The 20,451-nt window shown below is 41.1% G+C and overlaps 1 protein-coding gene across 2 annotated transcripts in view; it reads right to left on the bottom strand.

Annotated features, from left to right (window-relative positions):
- Positions 1–2,101: 2,101 nt before the first annotated feature.
- arhgef5 (Rho guanine nucleotide exchange factor (GEF) 5) overlaps positions 2,102–20,451 on the bottom strand; it is a 30,483-nt gene continuing 12,133 nt past the window's right edge. For both annotated transcript variants that reach the window (XM_072460030.1, XM_072460031.1), the window contains 10 exons: positions 18,363–18,523; positions 16,036–16,188; positions 14,699–14,828; positions 13,326–13,400; positions 12,623–12,712; positions 12,403–12,545; positions 11,356–11,499; positions 6,789–6,859; positions 5,176–5,280; positions 2,102–2,704 (listed from right to left, as the gene is read on the bottom strand). In XM_072460030.1, the coding sequence (XP_072316131.1) occupies positions 2,562–2,704; positions 5,176–5,280; positions 6,789–6,859; positions 11,356–11,499; positions 12,403–12,545; positions 12,623–12,712; positions 13,326–13,400; positions 14,699–14,828; positions 16,036–16,188; positions 18,363–18,523 (1,215 nt within the window). In that variant the 3' untranslated portion in view covers positions 2,102–2,561. The remainder of the gene's footprint in view (positions 2,705–5,175; positions 5,281–6,788; positions 6,860–11,355; positions 11,500–12,402; positions 12,546–12,622; positions 12,713–13,325; positions 13,401–14,698; positions 14,829–16,035; positions 16,189–18,362; positions 18,524–20,451) is intronic.

Here is a 20,451-nt window from a genome sequence, read left to right as displayed (position 1 = left end):
ACCTCCCTTCAAGTGTTACCATTACCGACAAGCTGTCACATCTTACCCCAAACCGGGTCACCTTCAAACGCCTAGCGTCCACCACCGTAACTCCCGTCAAATTCTCCTTAACTTCATCCACAGACGTCGCCGTAGGGACGCCTACGATAACTCCTCTGACCGTGTTTCTTTCAGCATCAGACACAAGAATGTCCTTTCCACCCAGACGTTTAGTTCCAATCGCCTTCCGTTGCTGAGCCGCATCCTTGCACACGACCAGCAGCGAGCCATCTCTAAGGACACTCGCACTCTTGATCACTCCCACAGCTACAGTTAGGCTCTTTGACAATGCCACTGAATTCCACTCCTTAAAGGATGCACTATCCTGTGCAAGCTTTATGATCACCTTACAGTCTCTGCTCTCACCCCGGATATCAATAGCTTCAGCCTCATCCTGCTGCTCATTCCCAGAACCCTCGGACGAGTTAAGGGACTTTTTACGTTTCCGGGCACGTGCAGGCAGAAAAGACTGCTCCTCCTCGGCGTCCAGAACGCCACCGACCATCGCTCCACCTCCGCCATCTCCTGTCTCTCCAGACCGCCCACAGCGCAGACCTGACTCTTCTCTTTCTTCATCTTCACCAGGCTGGCCAGGGACCCTGGAGCGTATGTCCCAAACATCCCAGCGGGCGTTAATGGACCTGCATTTATATAATGTTGCATGTTGTTGTTGTTGTTGCGTTCTTCTTCCCCATGTTGCTGTTGTTTTATGGCAGTTGGTATCAGAAGAATAAAGTCTGAAGAATAAAGTCTGAAGAATAAAGTCTGAAGAATAAAGTCTGAAGAATAAAGTCTGAAGAATAAAGTCTGAAGAATAAAGTCTAAAGAATGAAGTCTGAAGAATAAAGTCTGAAGAATAAAGTCTGAAGAATAAAGTCTGAAGAATAAAGTCTGAAGAATAAAGTCTAAAGAATAAAGTCTGAAGAATAAAGTCTAAAGAATGAAGTCTGAAGAATAAAGTCTGAAGAATAAAGTCTAAAGAATAAAGTCTGAAGAATAAAGTCTGAAGAATAAAGTCTGAAGAATAAAGTCTAAAGAATGAAGTCTGAAGAATAAAGTCTAAAGAATGAAGTCTGAAGAATAAAGTCTGAAGAATAAAGTCTAAAGAATGAAGTCTGAAGAATAAAGTCTGAAGAATAAAGTCTAAAGAATGAAGTCTGAAGAATAAAGTCTGAAGAATAAAGTCTAAAGAGTAAAGTCTAAAGAGTAAAGTCTAAAGAGTAAAGTCTAAAGAATAAAGTCTGGCGGTAATGCAACACTCGGATGCCAACTGCCATAAAACAACAACAACAACAACCAAAGAAGACTTTGCATATGTTGTAGTGATGTTACAGTTGTTGTTTGGTGTCTTTATGTTCTGTAAAGTGTCCTCAGGTGTTTAGAAATGCTAACTCTATTATCATAGAATGCACAATTTTGGACTCAACTCACGTTAGTTTTGACACGTTCCAGCTCCATCTTTCATAAAAGGCTATTTATTTGTGTTCTTTATGAATAGATGATGTGTTTTACAATATGTCAGATAATAATTTACATTTGAAACTATTCTTAAAGCAATGTAGTGCCTAAATAGACACGCTAATTAATTGACAACGGAATTATTAAAATTACTAGCACTCTGTAAATTGTTCAAAACTGCGCAACGTTTAATGGTTTAGTAATTATTTTGGACAGAGACGTTAAACTCATTACAAACTGAGATGTTCCGCACCAGATTATTGCAAAATTGATTTTCCATCTGCTGTCCCTGATTTGCAAGAATAGATTATAAAATACAATTACACCTAGTTAATAATATTAAGAACCATTCAGAACACACACAACATCAGACACAAGAACAACCACACGCCTCAATCGGCACGTATTTACCAAATTACCCAACCATTTTCTGCATTTACATATCATAATTACACATCATAATAAATAGTCCATCAAAATATACAATTATGGCAGTGTAATCTCAATTAAAGGCCTGTATGGTGCATTATTAGCTGACCAGATACGTATGTAAATGAGCTTTTGTGAAGGGAAAAGAGAAAACATTTAAGCACTTTACACAACCAGTGTTTCATAAATCTTTAATTTACTGAAATGTTCAGTTAAAGTCTGTACAACTTAGAAAATAAACGGTTTGCACGAGACAATCAAGAGTCACAAGAACAGATTTGGTCGTGTTAATTGTCCGTTTCTTAATTACAGTCGCTCTGCATTAAAACCCTAAAACATCTTTGTTTGATAAAAGCTCTGTGATTTGATCTAGACCGGTGCAAAAGTTGAAAGCCGCGTTCTTTCCGACGTGTTTCGACCGCTCAGTATCCGCTCCGAGTCAAAGCAGTGAGAAAAAAGGCCTCGTTATGAAACATCATGACAGCGTTTCTCTGCAGACGGAAATGTGAAGCCTGTTCGGAGTTATTCAACATTTATAGGGACTTAAAAAAAAGTTCATTTTGCCAGTTATATCTCCTTTCCTCTCATGTGTAATCGTTAGCGTTTCAAGGTTGTTCACATTTTGGAATCGCACTTCAAACTTGTGCCGTTGCCGCGGTGAGTTTCAGAGCGTCGGAAAGGTTGCGTTTTCGGATTTCGGGATTACTGATGGTGTCCAAATGGTGCTCTGGGATCCACCCGCGCTGTCCGTCAGATAATCTGGTCCCCTCGACCCAATCTGCAGACCAAACACAGCAGAAATGTGAACCGTCTGTGCCAGAACATGACCTGGACCGGGTCTGAAGCTGGATCCAAACCAGGTCTGAACTAGGACTATTACAGCTCTTAACCAGGTCTGAACTAGGACTATTACAGCTCTTAACCAGGTCTGAACTAGGACTATTACAGCTCTTAACCAGGTCTAAACTAGGACTATTACAGCTCTTAACCAGGTCTAAACTAGGACTATTACAGCTCTTAACCAGGTCTAAACTAGGACTATTACAGCTCTTAACCAGGTCTAAACTAGGACTATTACAGCTCTTAACCAGGTCTAAACTAGGACTATTACAGCTCTTAACCAGGTCTAAACTAGGACTATTACAGCTCTTAACCAGGTCTAAACTAGGACTATTACAAACTATTACAGCTCTTAACCAGGTCTAAACTAGGACTATTACAGCTCTTAACCAGGTCTAAACTAGGACTATTACAGTTCTTAACCAGGTCTAAACTAGGACTATTACAGCTCTTAACCAGGTCTAAACTAGGACTATTACAAACTATTACAGCTCTTAACCAGGTCTAAACTAGGACTATTACAGCTCTTAACCAGGTCTAAACTAGGACTATTACAGCTCTTAACCAGGTCTAAACTAGGACTATTACAGCTCTTAACCAGGTCTAAACTAGGACTATTACAGTTCTTAACCAGGTCTAAACTAGGACTATTACAGCTCTTAACCAGGTCTAAACTAGGACTATTACAGCTCTTAACCAGGTCTAAACTAGGACTATTACAGCTCTTAACCAGGTCTAAACTAGGACTATTACAGCTCTTAACCAGGTCTAAACTAGGACTATTACATCTCTTAACCAGGTCTAAACTAGGACTATTACAGTTCTTAACCAGGTCTAAACTAGGACTATTACAGCTCTTAACCAGGTCTAAACTAGGACTATTACAGCTCTTAACCAGGTCTAAACTAGGACTATTACAGCTCTTAACCAGGTCTAAACTAGGACTATTACAGCTCTTAACCAGGTCTAAACTAGGACTATTACAGCTCTTAACCAGGTCTAAACTAGGACTATTACAGCTCTTAACCAGGTCTAAACTAGGACTATTACAGCTCTTAACCAGGTCTGAACTAGGACTATTACAGCTCTTAACCAGGTCTAAACTAGGACTATTACAGCTCTTAACCAGGTCTAAACTAGGACTATTACAGTTCTTAACCAGGTCTAAACTAGGACTATTACAGCTCTTAACCAGGTCTAAACTAGGACTATTACAGCTCTTAACCAGGTCTAAACTAGGACTATTACAGCTCTTAACCAGGTCTAAACTAGGACTATTACAGCTCTTAACCAGGTCTAAACTAGGACTATTACAGCTCTTAACCAGGTCTAAACTAGGACTATTACAGCTCTTAACCAGGTCTAAACTAGGACTATTACAGCTCTTAACCAGGTCTAAACTAGGACTATTACAGCTCTTAACCAGGTCTAAAGTAGGACTATTACAGCTCTTAACCAGGTCTAAACTAGGACTATTACAGCTCTTAACCAGGTCTAAACTAGGACTATTACAGTTCTTAACCAGGTCTAAACTAGGACTATTACAGCTCTTAACCAGGTCTAAACTAAGACTATTACAGCTCTTAACCAGGTCTAAACTAGGACTATTACAGCTCTTAACCAGGTCTAAACTAGGACTATTACAGCTCTTAACCAGGTCTAAAGTAGGACTATTACAGCTCTTAACCAGGTCTAAACTAGGACTATTACAGCTCTTAACCAGGTCTAAACTAGGACTATTACAGCTCTTAACCAGGTCTAAACTAGGACTATTACAGCTCTTAACCAGGTCTAAACTAGGACTATTACAGCTCTTAACCAGGTCTAAACTAGGACTATTACAGCTCTTAACCAGGTCTAAACTAGGACTATTACAGCTCTTAACCAGGTCTAAACTAGGACTATTACAGCTCTTAACCAGGTCTAAACTAGGACTATTACAGCTCTTAACCAGGTCTAAAGTAGGACTATTACAGCTCTTAACCAGGTCTAAACTAGGACTATTACAGCTCTTAACCAGGTCTAAACTAGGACTATTACAGTTCTTAACCAGGTCTAAAGTAGGACTATTACAGCTCTTAACCAGGTCTAAACTAGGACTATTACAGCTCTTAACCAGGTCTAAAGTAGGACTATTACAGCTCTTAACCAGGTCTAAACTAGGACTATTACAGCTCTTAACCAGGTCTAAACTAGGACTATTACAGCTCTTAACCAGGTCTAAACTAGGACTAATACAGTTCTTAACCAGGTCTAAACCGCTCACAGAAATAATCATATTTTATGTAGTGTATTGGCACACTTTGGAACATTCCAGGAAAAGTAATAACATGTCCATGGAGACAAGCAGGTGGTAGAGGAAAGTTCCATAGTGTGACTTTAAGTGAATATAAGTATAATAGTACTTACGGTCGCTGCTCTGTTGATGAACTAAGATGATGTCTGCTTTCTCTAAGGACAACTCGTCTGGTTGCTGAGCGACAAAAGCTCGAATGCACTGCATCTGAGGAAAATCTGCAAAAACAAAACAAGTTCATAATTGTATTTTATTTATTGTTATTTTTTATTTTTTGTTATAAATGTCGTGCACCATCAATTCATGGTTTTGTGGTTCACAGTAAACAATAGCACAGACAGAACAAATGTTTCTCTCAATAAAGTGAATACAACAATCAAAGTAAAAATAAAATAATAAATATTAAAGCAGGAAACTGACATACTGTTTTTTAATCTAGAATAATCTAGAATTCTGTGCTCTACCAAAGTCTTTGGCAAAGCTTTTTCCGATCAGACTCTTTATTCCAGGTTTGCTCTTTATTAAGTTGTTATATAATTAGATAAAGACAGTGAAAGTTCTGCTTTTACAATATAGTCTGCTCATTTAAAGTATAAAGTTGAGTAGTAAGTTTTCAGTGCAATCGTACTCCATTGACCAAAAATGTCAACCAACTGAATTGGAGCCATTAAACTGATATTTACTTCATGAGCGAGTTTTCCAGGAGCAGATCTTTCACAGGGACACAGCACGTCAGAACATTTGCTAAATAATAAATCAATCAATCAAGTATTCTGACACTACAGTGTGATAAATGTATTTGCAGTAGTGACAGCGGTTTATCATTGTTGTTTCATATTGTTTTGGTCAAACGTTACCATGGTTTTTGGTAAGGGATCATCTAAAAATAGGTTGAAGCTGAAAAAGACAAAATATTTTTCGTCTGGGGGGTTTGAAGCTTCAATACTTCGTTGTGGCAGTAATTGTTTTGGAAATGCTAAAAAAACTCTCTCAGCAACGAGCATTAGGCCAACATCCATGACATCACACACTCATGACTGTGCTTGCTGTGAAAAGCGATTTACAGCAGCCAATCAGAAACGTTGTTTGAATCACTTCCTGGTTGAGCGAGTCTGCACGGTGCTGGCGTAGCGGCTGAATGGGATGTGTCGTAGGGCCCCTAGGGCCCGTGGACCATGTGGATTGAGTAAACAAACATGCCGCGACAGGTGACATTATTTGGAGAGTTCATAACTTCTACTGATAAACATACCAAAGGATGTTCAGGGACAAGAGGTGAGCAGGGTTTATCAAACTACCATCGTTTTATCAACACGTACGTCGTACTGCAGCAAGTGACATTTCCCGATCGTAATGATTATGTATATTATTATTATTATTATGTATGTATGTATGTAACATAATGATATTATATTGTTCAAGTTTTGAGAGTTTATTTGAGAGCGAGTTTTCAAGCGATGACTGTTAAGTTGTTATGTTTTAATGTTTCTTTTTAAAATACATTTTATGTGATGCCAGAAATTTTAGTTTTTTAGTCTTTTGAGGGGGGAGGGGGTCCAGAGAGAGGCTGAAAAAATGTAGTCTTTTTCAGCTTCAACATATTTTGAGATGATCCCTAATGTTTCTCTGTGGCCGTTTGGCACCCCTGCACGTAATGTAAATATGCACCGTCCTGGAAATAAATAAATAGATAAAAATGCTCTTGATGTTGTTGTGACAATCTGACCTTGAGCAATGGTGAAGTCGACCTCCGGATGAGGTCGCGACAGGGCAGATATCCATCGTAGCTTATCACTCCTGCAGAGACAGAGAGGACGGCGTTACATTCACTCGTTTGGCAGTTTCATATACACACTTTAGGACAAATAATTACGATTAGAAAAGTGGAAGCCAGATGAATTCTAGTGATATTTGACAGAGAAACCATCTTGTCATTGTGGTTTGTGCGGTCAAAGGTGAAGCAAACTTGGACTTACCGTGTGTCCGTGGATTTGCTGTGTGTCTGTGGATCTACCGTGTGTCTGTGGATTTGCCGTGTGTCTGTGGATCTACCGTGTGTCTGTGGATTTGCCGTATTGTCTGTGGATCTACCGTGTGTCTGTGGACTTATTGTGTGTCTGTGGATTTGCCGTGTGTCTGTGAATTTACTGTGTGTCTGTGAACTTACCGTGTGTCTGTGGATTTGCCGTGTGTCTGTGAACTTACCGTGTGTCTGTGGATTTGCCGTGTGTCTGTGGATTTGCCGTATTGTCTGTGGATCTACCGTGTGTCTGTGGACTTATTGTGTGTCTGTGGATTTGCCGTGTGTCTGTGAATTTACTGTGTGTCTGTGAACTTACCGTGTGTCTGTGGATTTGCCGTGTGTCTGTGGATTTGCCGTGTGTCTGTGGATTTGCTGTGTGTCTGTGGATTTGCCGTGTGTCTGTGGATTTGCCGTGTGTCTGTGAATTTACTGTGTGTCTGTGGATTTGCCGTATGTCTGTGGACTTACTGTGTGTCGGTGAATTTGCCGTGTGTCTGTGGACTTACTGTGTGTCTGTGGATCTACCGTGTGTCTGTGGACTTACTGTGTGTCTGTGGATCTACCGTGTGTCTGTGGACTTACTGTGTGTCTGTGGATCTGTTGTGTGTCTGTGGATCGTGTGTCTGTGGATCGTGTGTCTGTGGACTTACTGTGTGTCTGTGGATTTACAGTGTGTCTGTGGATCGTGTGTCTGTGGATCGTGTGTCTGTGGATCGTGTGTCTGTGGATTTACTGTGTGTCTGTGGATCGTGTGTCTGTGGATCGTGTGTCTGTGGATCGTGTGTCTGTGGATCGTGTGTCTGTGGACTCACTGTGTGTCTGTGGATCGTGTGTCTGTGGATCGTGTGTCTGTGGATCGTGTGTCTGGATCGTGTGTCTGTGGACTCACTGTGTGTCTGTGGATCGTGTGTCTGTGGACTCACTGTGTGTCTGTGGATCGTGTGTCTGTGGACTCACTGTGTGTCTGTGGATCGTGTGTCTGTGGATCGTGTGTCTGTGGACTCACTGTGAGTCTGTGGATCGTGTGTCTGTGGACTCACTGTGTGTCTGTGGATCGTGTGTCTGTGGACTCACTGTGTGTCTGTGGATCGTGTGTCTGTGGATCGTGTGTCTGTGGATCGTGTGTCTGTGGACTCACTGTGTGTCTGTGGATCGTGTGTCTGTGGATCGTGTGTCTGTGGACTCACTGTGTGTCTGTGGATCGTGTGTCTGTGGACTCACTGTGTGTCTGTGGATCGTGTGTCTGTGGATCGTGTGTCTGTGGATCGTGTGTCTGTGGACTCACTGTGTGTCTGTGGATCGTGTGTCTGTGGATCGTGTGTCTGTGGACTCACTGTGTGTCTGTGGATTGTGTGTCTGTGGATCGTGTGTCTGTGGATCGTGTGTCTGTGGATCGTGTGTCTGTGGATCGTGTGTCTGTGGATCGTGTGTCTGTGGATCGTGTGTCTGTGGATCGTGTGTCTGTGGACTCACTGTGTGTCTGTGGATCGTGTGTCTGTGGATCGTGTGTCTGTGGACTTACTGTGTGTCTGTGGATCGTGTGTCTGTGGACTTACTGTGTGTCTGTGGATCGTGTGTCTGTGGACTCACTGTGTGTCTGTGGATCGTGTGTCTGTGGACTCACTGTGTGTCTGTGGATCGTGTGTCTGTGGATCGTGTGTCTGTGGATCGTGTGTCTGTGGACTCACTGTGTGTCTGTGGATCGTGTGTCTGTGGATCGTGTGTCTGTGGACTTACTGTGTGTCTGTGGATCGTGTGTCTGTGGACTTACTGTGTGTCTGTGGATCGTGTGTCTGTGGACTCACTGTGTGTCTGTGGATCGTGTGTCTGTGGATCGTGTGTCTGTGGACTCACTGTGTGTCTGTGGATCGTGTGTCTGTGGACTCACTGTGTGTCTGTGGATCGTGTGTCTGTGGATCGTGTGTCTGTGGGCTCACTGTGTGTCTGTGGATCGTGTGTCTGTGGATCGTGTGTCTGTGGACTCACTGTGTGTCTGTGGATCGTGTGTCTGTGGATCGTGTGTCTGTGGATCGTGTGTCTGTGGACTCACTGTGTGTCTGTGGATCGTGTGTCTGTGGATCGTGTGTCTGTGGATCGTGTGTCTGTGGATCGTGTGTCTGTGGACTCACTGTGTGTCTGTGGATCGTGTGTCTGTGGATCGTGTGTCTGTGGACTCACTGTGTGTCTGTGGATCGTGTGTCTGTGGATCGTGTGTCTGTGGACTTACTGTGTGTCTGTGGATCGTGTGTCTGTGGATCGTGTGTCTGTGGATCGTGTGTCTGTGGATCGTGTGTCTGTGGACTCACTGTGTGTCTGTGGATCGTGTGTCTGTGGATCGTGTGTCTGTGGATCGTGTGTCTGTGGACTCACTGTGTGTCTGTGGATCGTGTGTCTGTGGATCGTGTGTCTGTGGACTCACTGTGTGTCTGTGGATCGTGTGTCTGTGGACTTACTGTGTGTCTGTGGATCGTGTGTCTGTGGACTCACTGTGTGTCTGTGGATCGTGTGTCTGTGGACTTACTGTGTGTCTGTGGATCGTGTGTCTGTGGACTCACTGTGTGTCTGTGGATCGTGTGTCTGTGGACTCACTGTGTGTCTGTGGATCGTGTGTCTGTGGACTTACTGTGTGTCTGTGGATCGTGTGTCTGTGGACTCACTGTGTGTCTGTGGATCGTGTGTCTGTGGACTCACTGTGTGTCTGTGGATCGTGTGTCTGTGGATCGTGTGTCTGTGGATCGTGTGTCTGTGGACTCACTGTGTGTCTGTGGATCGTGTGTCTGTGGACTCACTGTGTGTCTGTGGATCGTGTGTCTGTGGATCGTGTGTCTGTGGATCGTGTGTCTGTGGACTCACTGTGTGTCTGTGGATCGTGTGTCTGTGGATCGTGTGTCTGTGGACTCACTGTGTGTCTGTGGATTGTGTGTCTGTGGATCGTGTGTCTGTGGATCGTGTGTCTGTGGATCGTGTGTCTGTGGATCGTGTGTCTGTGGATCGTGTGTCTGTGGATCGTGTGTCTGTGGATCGTGTGTCTGTGGACTCACTGTGTGTCTGTGGATCGTGTGTCTGTGGATCGTGTGTCTGTGGACTTACTGTGTGTCTGTGGATCGTGTGTCTGTGGACTTACTGTGTGTCTGTGGATCGTGTGTCTGTGGACTCACTGTGTGTCTGTGGATCGTGTGTCTGTGGACTCACTGTGTGTCTGTGGATCGTGTGTCTGTGGATCGTGTGTCTGTGGATCGTGTGTCTGTGGACTCACTGTGTGTCTGTGGATCGTGTGTCTGTGGATCGTGTGTCTGTGGACTTACTGTGTGTCTGTGGATCGTGTGTCTGTGGACTTACTGTGTGTCTGTGGATCGTGTGTCTGTGGACTCACTGTGTGTCTGTGGATCGTGTGTCTGTGGATCGTGTGTCTGTGGACTCACTGTGTGTCTGTGGATCGTGTGTCTGTGGACTCACTGTGTGTCTGTGGATCGTGTGTCTGTGGATCGTGTGTCTGTGGGCTCACTGTGTGTCTGTGGATCGTGTGTCTGTGGATCGTGTGTCTGTGGACTCACTGTGTGTCTGTGGATCGTGTGTCTGTGGATCGTGTGTCTGTGGATCGTGTGTCTGTGGACTCACTGTGTGTCTGTGGATCGTGTGTCTGTGGATCGTGTGTCTGTGGATCGTGTGTCTGTGGATCGTGTGTCTGTGGACTCACTGTGTGTCTGTGGATCGTGTGTCTGTGGATCGTGTGTCTGTGGACTCACTGTGTGTCTGTGGATCGTGTGTCTGTGGATCGTGTGTCTGTGGACTTACTGTGTGTCTGTGGATCGTGTGTCTGTGGATCGTGTGTCTGTGGATCGTGTGTCTGTGGATCGTGTGTCTGTGGACTCACTGTGTGTCTGTGGATCGTGTGTCTGTGGATCGTGTGTCTGTGGATCGTGTGTCTGTGGATCGTGTGTCTGTGGACTCACTGTGTGTCTGTGGATCGTGTGTCTGTGGATCGTGTGTCTGTGGACTCACTGTGTGTCTGTGGATCGTGTGTCTGTGGACTTACTGTGTGTCTGTGGATCGTGTGTCTGTGGACTCACTGTGTGTCTGTGGATCGTGTGTCTGTGGACTCACTGTGTGTCTGTGGATCGTGTGTCTGTGGATCGTGTGTCTGTGGATCGTGTGTCTGTGGACTCACTGTGTGTCTGTGGATCGTGTGTCTGTGGACTCACTGTGTGTCTGTGGATCGTGTGTCTGTGGACTTACTGTGTGTCTGTGGATCGTGTGTCTGTGGACTTACTGTGTGTCCGTACGCAGCAGCAGGCTCTTGGTCGACATGTGAAGTCTGAACACATTCTTCTGGAGCGAGTGCAGTTTGATCCTGAAGTTTTCCACCCGGAGCTCAGACACGGGACACGTGTCAATCACAGTGAACCGGCCCCCTCTGTCAATCAAACACACGCAGTAAACTCACAGAAACAAATAACAGGAAATGAAACTTTGCACCAGTTTTTGTTTCATGTGGAAAAGGCTCAGTAATTACAGCGTCGTTTTCCACAGAACAGGTCCAAACATCTGCATTTTGACACTTAAAAGGCAAAATTTACAATCTGATTCTGATCTACCGTCAAGCAGAATGTTACTTATGTTATAGTTTATTATTAACATAAGTAGTTCTTCTTAAATATATTGTTCATGGCACATTTTTCAAGCCTGAATGTTAGAGACGTCCAGATTATTATTATTCAGGTCACAAGAACTAAAAAAAATTATAATCGTGATCATTTTAGAAGCAAAGTTATTTATTACAATTTAGTAATACATTTAAAACCTTAATTTAATTTAATTTTCTTTTTTTTCTTTAAAAAAAATCTGGCTGTTTGGATCCAATTGGATACGCCCAAAAAAAAGAGATTTTTACATTTGACAATATCTCATTTTGTGAATTTTTCAACTTAAATTTTTTTACATAAAAAAAGAGTTAAGTCTTTTTTTTTTATTAACACAGAACAAGACGCAGATAAATATGCAAGCATTAAACATAGTCTAATCATGTAGTCATGTGTGTCCCAAGTGTCCAAAATGTGTCAAATTTGTCCATTTTCAAATTTAGTCTAATGTAATTTTCTGAATTTTTCAAATGTCAAACAATATATCAGTTTGTGTTACCCATTTATTTGTTGTGGCCTTTTCCCCTGTGTCAGTTCAAGGACACATGCACAATTCAATCAAAACACAGCTTTTAATAAGACTGGTGAGGTTATAATGTGGTTAAAAGCCCACAAAATATGTCACGTGACTTATATATAATGCAAAAATACTGTGTACACACATAAAACGGACTTACTCTTTTTGTTGCGAGACCAGCAGGTTGTCGTTGAACAAGTGCAAATATAAACTCCTCTCCTGCTCCTTCAGAGAGAATTCCATGAGCTGAGTGACTTTGCCTTCGCGCACCAGAATCCGCGACTGACTGACCAGAGGAAGTGTCTGGGGAGAGGACACAGACACGTTTAATACAGAGCCCTGATGACACGCGTTTTTCGCAAGTCTGTAGCAGAGTTTACCTTGCACTCGAAGTCCACTTTGGCGCTCAGGGAAACCAGCGACTCGATGCTTTTCATTTGAGTGATGCTGTTGTTGCTGTCTTGAATCAGCTGCAAGACAAATAACAGATTAAACACGTGAAATTATGGATAATGCGTAAGTCGTGTGCTTTTATTCTCTGTCTTATGGCGTATTTGTTGCTATTTTATGGGTTTGCTTTGATTTGATTTGACTGGTTTTATTCTTTTAAGACTAGTTGAGCACTTATTACATCTTTTGTTGTTGTTTTCTTTATTGTTTTTGTGTCTTTGCAGCACTTAGGGAACGGTCTCTGTTTGTCAAATGCGCTGTGTGAATAAAGTGGATTTGGACTTCACTTTACAATTTTTATTATTATTATATTTCACACACTTTGGAGGAAGAAATGTGGATACATTTTTCAAGTTAAATGGCAGTGATTAAAATTAGTTTTGGTTCATGAAATTATTATTAAAAGCAATTTTCTTTCTTTGTTTTTAGTAAATTGAGTCAAAAATCGTTATTATGATGATGATGATGATTATGATTATTATTATTAGTAGTAGTAGTAGATGTAGTAGTAGTAGTAGTAGTAGTAGTAGTAGTAGTAGTAGTAAAAATAAGTTTAGATCTTAATGAGTTTATTACCTGGTTAATAATAGAATAAAATAGTAGTAATAGTAGTATTTATTTATGCTTAAGTACCTTTTCCAGCAGTCTTAAAGCTTTGATGGCTTGTATCGCCTCAGGAGTTCCTGGAGTCGTCCGCTTCACGATGTTCTGGACAAAATAAACATCAACATTAGCACAAGATTAGCACAATGTAATAGAATAAGTTCGCAAATATATATATATATCACAAGTTTTACACCAATCGAGCAGGTATTTGTGGAGAAAACGTTGAAAAATCTGTAGAAAATGACAGGAAGTGATAATCACACCAGGGACTCATTCCAGTCAAAGTTTATGCAGAATTTACACAAAGAAACAACTTTTTTGCCTCTCTAAACTAATTAATAACTAATTCATAAAAAAAAAGTTGCTCTCATATATTTTCATTTGTCAATTAAAAAAATGCCCAGTGTGAAGTGCATTTATAAACCTAAAAAATGTGCTATTCTGTGATGACATTTTACATTTTTTAACAAAATACAAAACATATCTTCGTCTAAACTGTCATAAGCACTTTAATGTCGCACTGTGGAACATTCCAACTGTTTAACGCAGAGTTAACGTTTTAGCCCGTAAGAATGAATGAATGTGTTTTTCTTTGCTGTGTTTGCACAAATGAGCTATGATCTATTCTATTCACGGAGACAAGCAGAAAAGTGAGATAGTGCACCTTTTAAAAACACAAACAATCAGCATTAGTGACATCCATCCATCCATTTTCTACCGCTTGTTCCCTTTTGGGGACTGGAGCCTATCCCAGTGACTTCGGGCCTTAGGCGGGGTACACCTTGGACAGTGGCCAACTTGTCGCAGGGCCAACACAGAGACATAGACATAGACATTACAGACACTTCACTCTCACATTCATTCACTAGGGCCAATTTTAGAGTCATCAAATCTTACCTAACACATGCATGTCTTTGGACGGTGGGAGGAAGCCGGAGAACCCGGAGAGAACCCACGGTAACACGGGGAGAACATGCAGACTCCACCCAGAGAGATCATGTGATGTTGGTCTGGTCTGGGAATCGAACCCATGATCTCCTTCTTGGGAGGCTAACCGCCTTTGCCACCGTGCACCCCCGCATTAGTGACAATTAAAATGTATTTAAAATAACAAAATATCTGCATTAAACTGTACTTTGTCACATATTAGGTTCAGAATATTGTATCCTGATTATAATGAGTTTTATTATATTGTAGTATAGATAATAGATAAATAAAGCTTTATGTTTATTGTTTGTTTTATGTTTTTCCCCCTCTAGCACTGATTTAAGAAGGAAAAATATCAATAAATATCAATATTGTAATACAAATACTCAGAATCAGCATCCGCGCGTGCATTTTCGGTACATCGCATCGCTAATTAGCACAAACGGCGTCATTAAGTAAGTCCAAAGTCTGACCTGCACCAGGAGCTTGATCCGCGTGATCCTCTGAAACGGGAGAACGAGGAACGAGCGGAGCGGGAGCCTCTGGCACACGGAACTTCGCTCCAGCTTCTCCACGATCCGCCTGAAGCCCTGGTTTTCATTCCTACAGGACACGTTCGTTAGACAAGTTCATTACGTGCAAAAAATCAGACACATTAAGGAGGATAATATGGCATTTACAGACACTTTTGTGCACATTAGTGATATAAACTGTTGTCATATTGTCAGCGTATGATCGTTTATATAGTTAGAAGTGGGCGGGATGTGTTTAAGAAGTGTATAGTCATTCGAAAATGGACAAATTTAAAAGGCTTTGGACAAGTCGGGACGATCAATTTGATTTGAATATGTCATAATTTTGTTTTTGAATGTTTAGTGTATGGATTAGATGTATTTTTTGTCGTGTTCTGTGTTTTGTTAGTTCTGTTCATACATTTGAAAGCTGAAAAAAGGAAAAAGTACAAACGGTGGAACAGTTTAACCTACTTTTAAAAGCAAGCTGTAAACCTTTTTATTATGATTATTACTATTCAGCAAATATATGAGAGGTTTGTTGGGTTTAAGACCTCAATGTTGCTCTTCATTTTACTTTTTTTTATTGTACAGGACAGGTCTTAATGGTTTATGTACAACATTGTTGTAAAGTGTGCGTAAAGTCTCATTTGTTTTATCTGAATGCTATTCTCATATTATCTTTGCAAAGCATATTTTGTTGCATCAATGTGTGAAATGTGCTCCATAAATACACTTCATTAACCTCGTCTTTGTCTTCAAACTAATCTTTAAACCACTCTGATACTTAAACCTGAAACTAACTCTCCTTTCAGCTCATTTCTGTTGGATATTTTCATCTCTTTGTTATCGAGATCCTCCAAAACGGTAAAGAAATATGAATAAAGAGTGTACGTGCCATAGTCAAACTAGACAAACACCATCGCCCAATTAATGAAACAATTAAACATCTAAAGGTTCACAGCTCTGATTGAAAGATGGTTTACTCAAATTAAAATTATAAATGTAAAGTACAAATACATAACAAAATAAAAGCCTTTTGCGGTTTTAATCTGATGTAGAAATATAAAATAACTTAAAAGAAAAGGTGTTTGCTCAGTGTTCTATTGATTCAAGCTTTAATAAGGCTGTACGGGTTGTGAATTATCGTGTATTTTTAGTCTTTCATCGCCCATTTGGGATGAATAACGTGATCTGATTCTGATTCTGAAGACTGGCCCTCAAAAAGAACGATCAATGAACGGTTGTTTTTGGCACAGGCTCCACGGTGACCCACTAAATACAAATGTTGGTCTCACATGAGTCGCTGGTAGGTGGCGTCTTGGTAGGACTGATTGGTCAAGTAGGGGACGTAGACCATTTTGAAGCGCTGGCAGTGACGGGCGATGACGTCGCACACGGAGAAGTTCATGGTGTCCGAGTCCACCTTCTCCTCCAGTTTGGACAGGAAACTGCAAACGAAACGAGAGAAAAAAAATGACACATTTGAAAATTTGAGTTGAAACTGGAAATTTTTGGACTTTTTTCAACTCGTCACAAGCGCCGTAACCAGTTTGTAGCGAAATGTACACTTCTGGTTGTAAACGATGTGTGAAACGTCTGGTGAGGGCACGAGATGACGTCGCCCTGTCGAGAATGTTCCAAAGTACGGCATTAAACATCACGTCCTTCTCGGAGACAAGCGGGTGACGCAGCCGGGTAAAAACACCTGAATAATAACCGATTCACCACATCCTGATGGCGCGGCCCACTGTTGGCACGGACTTCAGCTGATTTCAGGGTCAACGATGGGTCAAAATGAGTCAGATCTTCCAGGACAATAGAGGGCAGCACTGTGCCTCTAAACCAAGCATTTCCAAACTAGGGCCCGGGGGCCAAATGCGGCCCTCAGACCAATTTTTGTTGGCCCTCCAGCTTCCTGCTATGTCGGCTCAAACAACAAAAACTAGTACTTTTTACTGTGAAATTGGGAAAATTCAGGCATATTGATGTTATACCAACCTAATATTAATGTTCTAGGTCTAATTAAAGGTGTGGAGGCTCATCACAATTACATCAAATGCAAAATTTCTAATGATTCACTTTGTCATTCAACAAATTCGACATTGTCAAGTTGTTTGTGGCCCTCGGCCCTGTTTAAGTTTCAAAATGCGGCCCTTGGTGAAAAACGTTTGGACACCCCTGCTCTAAACCCTGCCACGCGACACTTTAAATGATTGTTCTTTTCCCAAACGAGCCCTTCTCACATGCACTACACCGTAATCTTCTTCTAAGTGTTGATGAGGGAGAAAGCATCATTGCATTCATGAGAAGAAGCGACAGGTGAGGTTACGCCAGGTGGAAACAGGACTGGATGTGCCCAACGTTATCCGAGTATCAGTGCTTTTACGGTGAGTCATTCAGTATGGATTTATTGAGTTCTATGGAGTTTTCTGTGGAAAGTATGTGTCTTTCTTCACAACTCAAATTCTGTAGAAGACTTCCAATGTCATAAAAAGTTTAAAAAATGATATATTGTGATGTGACAGATTAGAGTCATGTGGAATTGTCAATTATTTGGGAGGTTTTTGAATCGAGAGGTCCACACTCCCTCCTCTGTCAGTGAAAAAGTCCTCTCTAAAAGTCTGTATAGTTTATGTGCATGAAATCACAACAAAAAGCACATTTTTACTTGTTTTTGTAAAGCTCGGGTATAAAATAAGATCAAAAATTGAGATCGATGAATATGATAACGCACTAGTAGTTACATGTCATTGCAATACTGTTTTTTAATTAATAATAACTCAACTCAACACAAACATAAAAATAAACACAATTATGGTACAAGATCTTATCCCATCCCTAACTATCAAGTCTTGAAATTAAAAAAGAAAAGAATTATATATACTTTTGTGTTAGACTTGATATTCTAATAATTCAACAAACAATTATTTTTTTAATATATACCATCTCTAATTTAGTCAAGGCTATTAAGCACTTAGTCACATAAAATAATCTTATAGCAAATGATGGGAAGAATACTTTGAAAATGCATTTAGTTATAGAATAATGTATACCTGCATTAAAAAGTATTTTGTATCATATTCTTACATATGGTCCAATCAAAGTACTACAGTGTAATAATACAACATACTATTAAAACAGCTTTATGTTTGTTTCACCATTTGTAATGTATTTATCCATCAGAAAAATCACACTTAGTTACTTATAAGAGCGCTATTTTCATTTATTCCCCTCTAATACTGTGCAGTTTGAATGATATAAAAAGTTTAAAAAAGTAGTTTGAAATGTTTGTATTTTTGACACAATAGTATTAATTAGTAGTTATTGCTATTTACAGGAGAACTGACACTTAAAACACGTTACAGCTCTAACTTTAAGGCTTTAACTCGTCACTATTGCAGCAGTTTAATTGAAATATATACACTTCCTGGTTTTAATATGTTAAAACTGAGTCTAAGTCTGGACTGGTAATCTATGAGCTCAAAATGGACTGAGTGTGTAAGTATTGACCAAAACAACAATCCAGTGGTGTTTGACTAAAAGAAGAAAATGTTAAAGAAGTAAACAAACAAACAAACAAATGAAGAAGAAGTCAAATGAAGTGAACTGCAGTGGTTCTGACCTGTGGCTGATGGCGCGGACGTCAGAAAGTCTCGAAAAGAGCCAGTTCCTGTCCTGAGTGGTCAGCAGCGTCCCCAACTGTTTACACTTCACAAAGTGCTCAACCACAATGTCCAAACTCCTGCAGTAAGACGCCTCCGAAGTGATCACCTCAAACCTCACCTGCAAAGACACCAGACAATGAACCGTTAAACAAATAGAAATAAACATGGAACGGTGGAGAAGGCAGTGGCACAAATGTGTGGATAAATACATTCAATTATGATTAAAAAAATGGTGCAAATAGGCCAAGTAATAGAGACACAATTCAATCAAAAGTCAAATTAATGCTACTTGGTTTATAATATGCAGAATTTTTCCAAACACACATTTATTTTGTATTAATTACTTTTATTTTTTTAATTAAATTGTGATTATTTGTGACAAGAACTACATTTCAAACTCAATTTATAAATAGAAATAATCGTGTTATGATATTTAACGATAATATTAATACAACGTTTCATTCATACAGCGCTTTTCTGGACGCAGACCTTTTACAGAACAGTAATGAAAACAGACAAGTTAAAGAACATTAAGCGATAATCGATGCAAAAAGATTAAAGAGAGTAAAAGGTTTTGGGGTTTTTGGCGTCACAGTGACCAAAAAGGTACTTTTTGGTAGCTTTGTAGATAACTCCCATCTATTTTACAGCTCCATAATATTATTATTGTTTACAATATAGGCCAAGTTTATGATTCCTAATTTTTTTGATAATGATTATGTATTTTATGTATCATTATTATTATTATTATTATTATTATCATTATTACTACTATCATCATCATTATTTAATGTATTACTATTCATATTATCATTATTATCATCACCATTATTATTATTAATTTATTTGTATTATTATCATTATAAATTTTTATTAATATTATTTTCTACAACAAAAATACTGAACAATACTGAACAAAAGAAGACACAGAGAGCGTCTTATTATTATTTACAAGTCGTCGAGCTATTCAGTCATCCGAGGAGTTTCAAATGTAGCATTTTGACTTTGCTGAATAGTAGTAGTAGTAGTAGTAGTAGTAGTAGTAGTAGTAGTAGTAGTAGTAGTAGTAGTAGTAGTAGTAGTAGTAGTAGTAGTAGTAGCAGTAGTAGCAGCGGCAGCGGCAGCGGCAGCGGCAGCGGTAGTGGTAGTGGTAGTGGTAGTGGTAGTGGTAGTGGTAGTGGTAGTGGTAGTGGTAGTGGTAGTGGTAGTGGTAGTGGTAGTGGTAGTGGTAGTGGTAGTGGTAGTGGTAGTGGTAGTGGTAGTGGTAGTAGTAGTAGTAGTAGTAGTAGTAGTAGTAGTAGTAGTAGTAGCAGCAGCAGCAGTAGTAGTAGTAGTAGTAGTAGCAGTAGCAGTAGTAGTAGCAGTAGAAGTAGTAGTAGCAGTAGTAGTAGTAGTAGTAGCAGTAGTAGTAGTAGTAGTCATTGACTGCCCCAACGCCCCACTGACATCCGACTTCCTCTCTCTCCTGGACTGCTTCCATCTCACCCAACATATTGACTTCCCCACCCATACCAAAGGCCACACTCTGGACCTAGTCTGTTCCTCTCTCCTACCCATATCTAAGCCCCACCCCCTCCCCTTCCCTCTCTCTGATCATCTCTGCATCCTTTTCTCCGCCCCCCTACCCTCGCCCCACAACCCCAAAAAACGCACCATCACCTACCGCAATATCAAATCAGTCAACCCCCTCACGCTCTCCCAGCTCATATCCTCTGCTTTCCCCCCTGACTCCCCCCCCTCTTCCCCCGACGACTATGCTGTCACGCTCAACACCACCCTCTCCGACTCCCTTGACTCCCTAGCCCCCTGGAAAACCTCCTCCGCCTCATACATCAACCCCGCCCCCTGGTACACCCCTGAACTCCGCACCATGAAGCAGACTGGCCGCCAACTTGAACGACTCCTCAAAAGAACCCGCCTCACCGTCCACGCCGAAGCTTTCAAATTACACATCTCCTCCTACCGTGACGCTCTCCAAGCCGCCAAATCTGCCCACCTCTCCACCCTCATCAATAGCTCCCACCGGAGCCCTCGCACCCTGTTCTC

Source organism: Eucyclogobius newberryi, unplaced genomic scaffold (assembly GCF_026437365.1).
Source record: "Eucyclogobius newberryi isolate DKJ021-1_F unplaced genomic scaffold, fEucNew1.0.hap1 SCAF_3, whole genome shotgun sequence".
NCBI lineage: Eukaryota > Metazoa > Chordata > Actinopteri > Gobiiformes > Gobiidae > Eucyclogobius > Eucyclogobius newberryi.
This window is presented reverse-complemented; position numbering and strand designations above follow the sequence as displayed.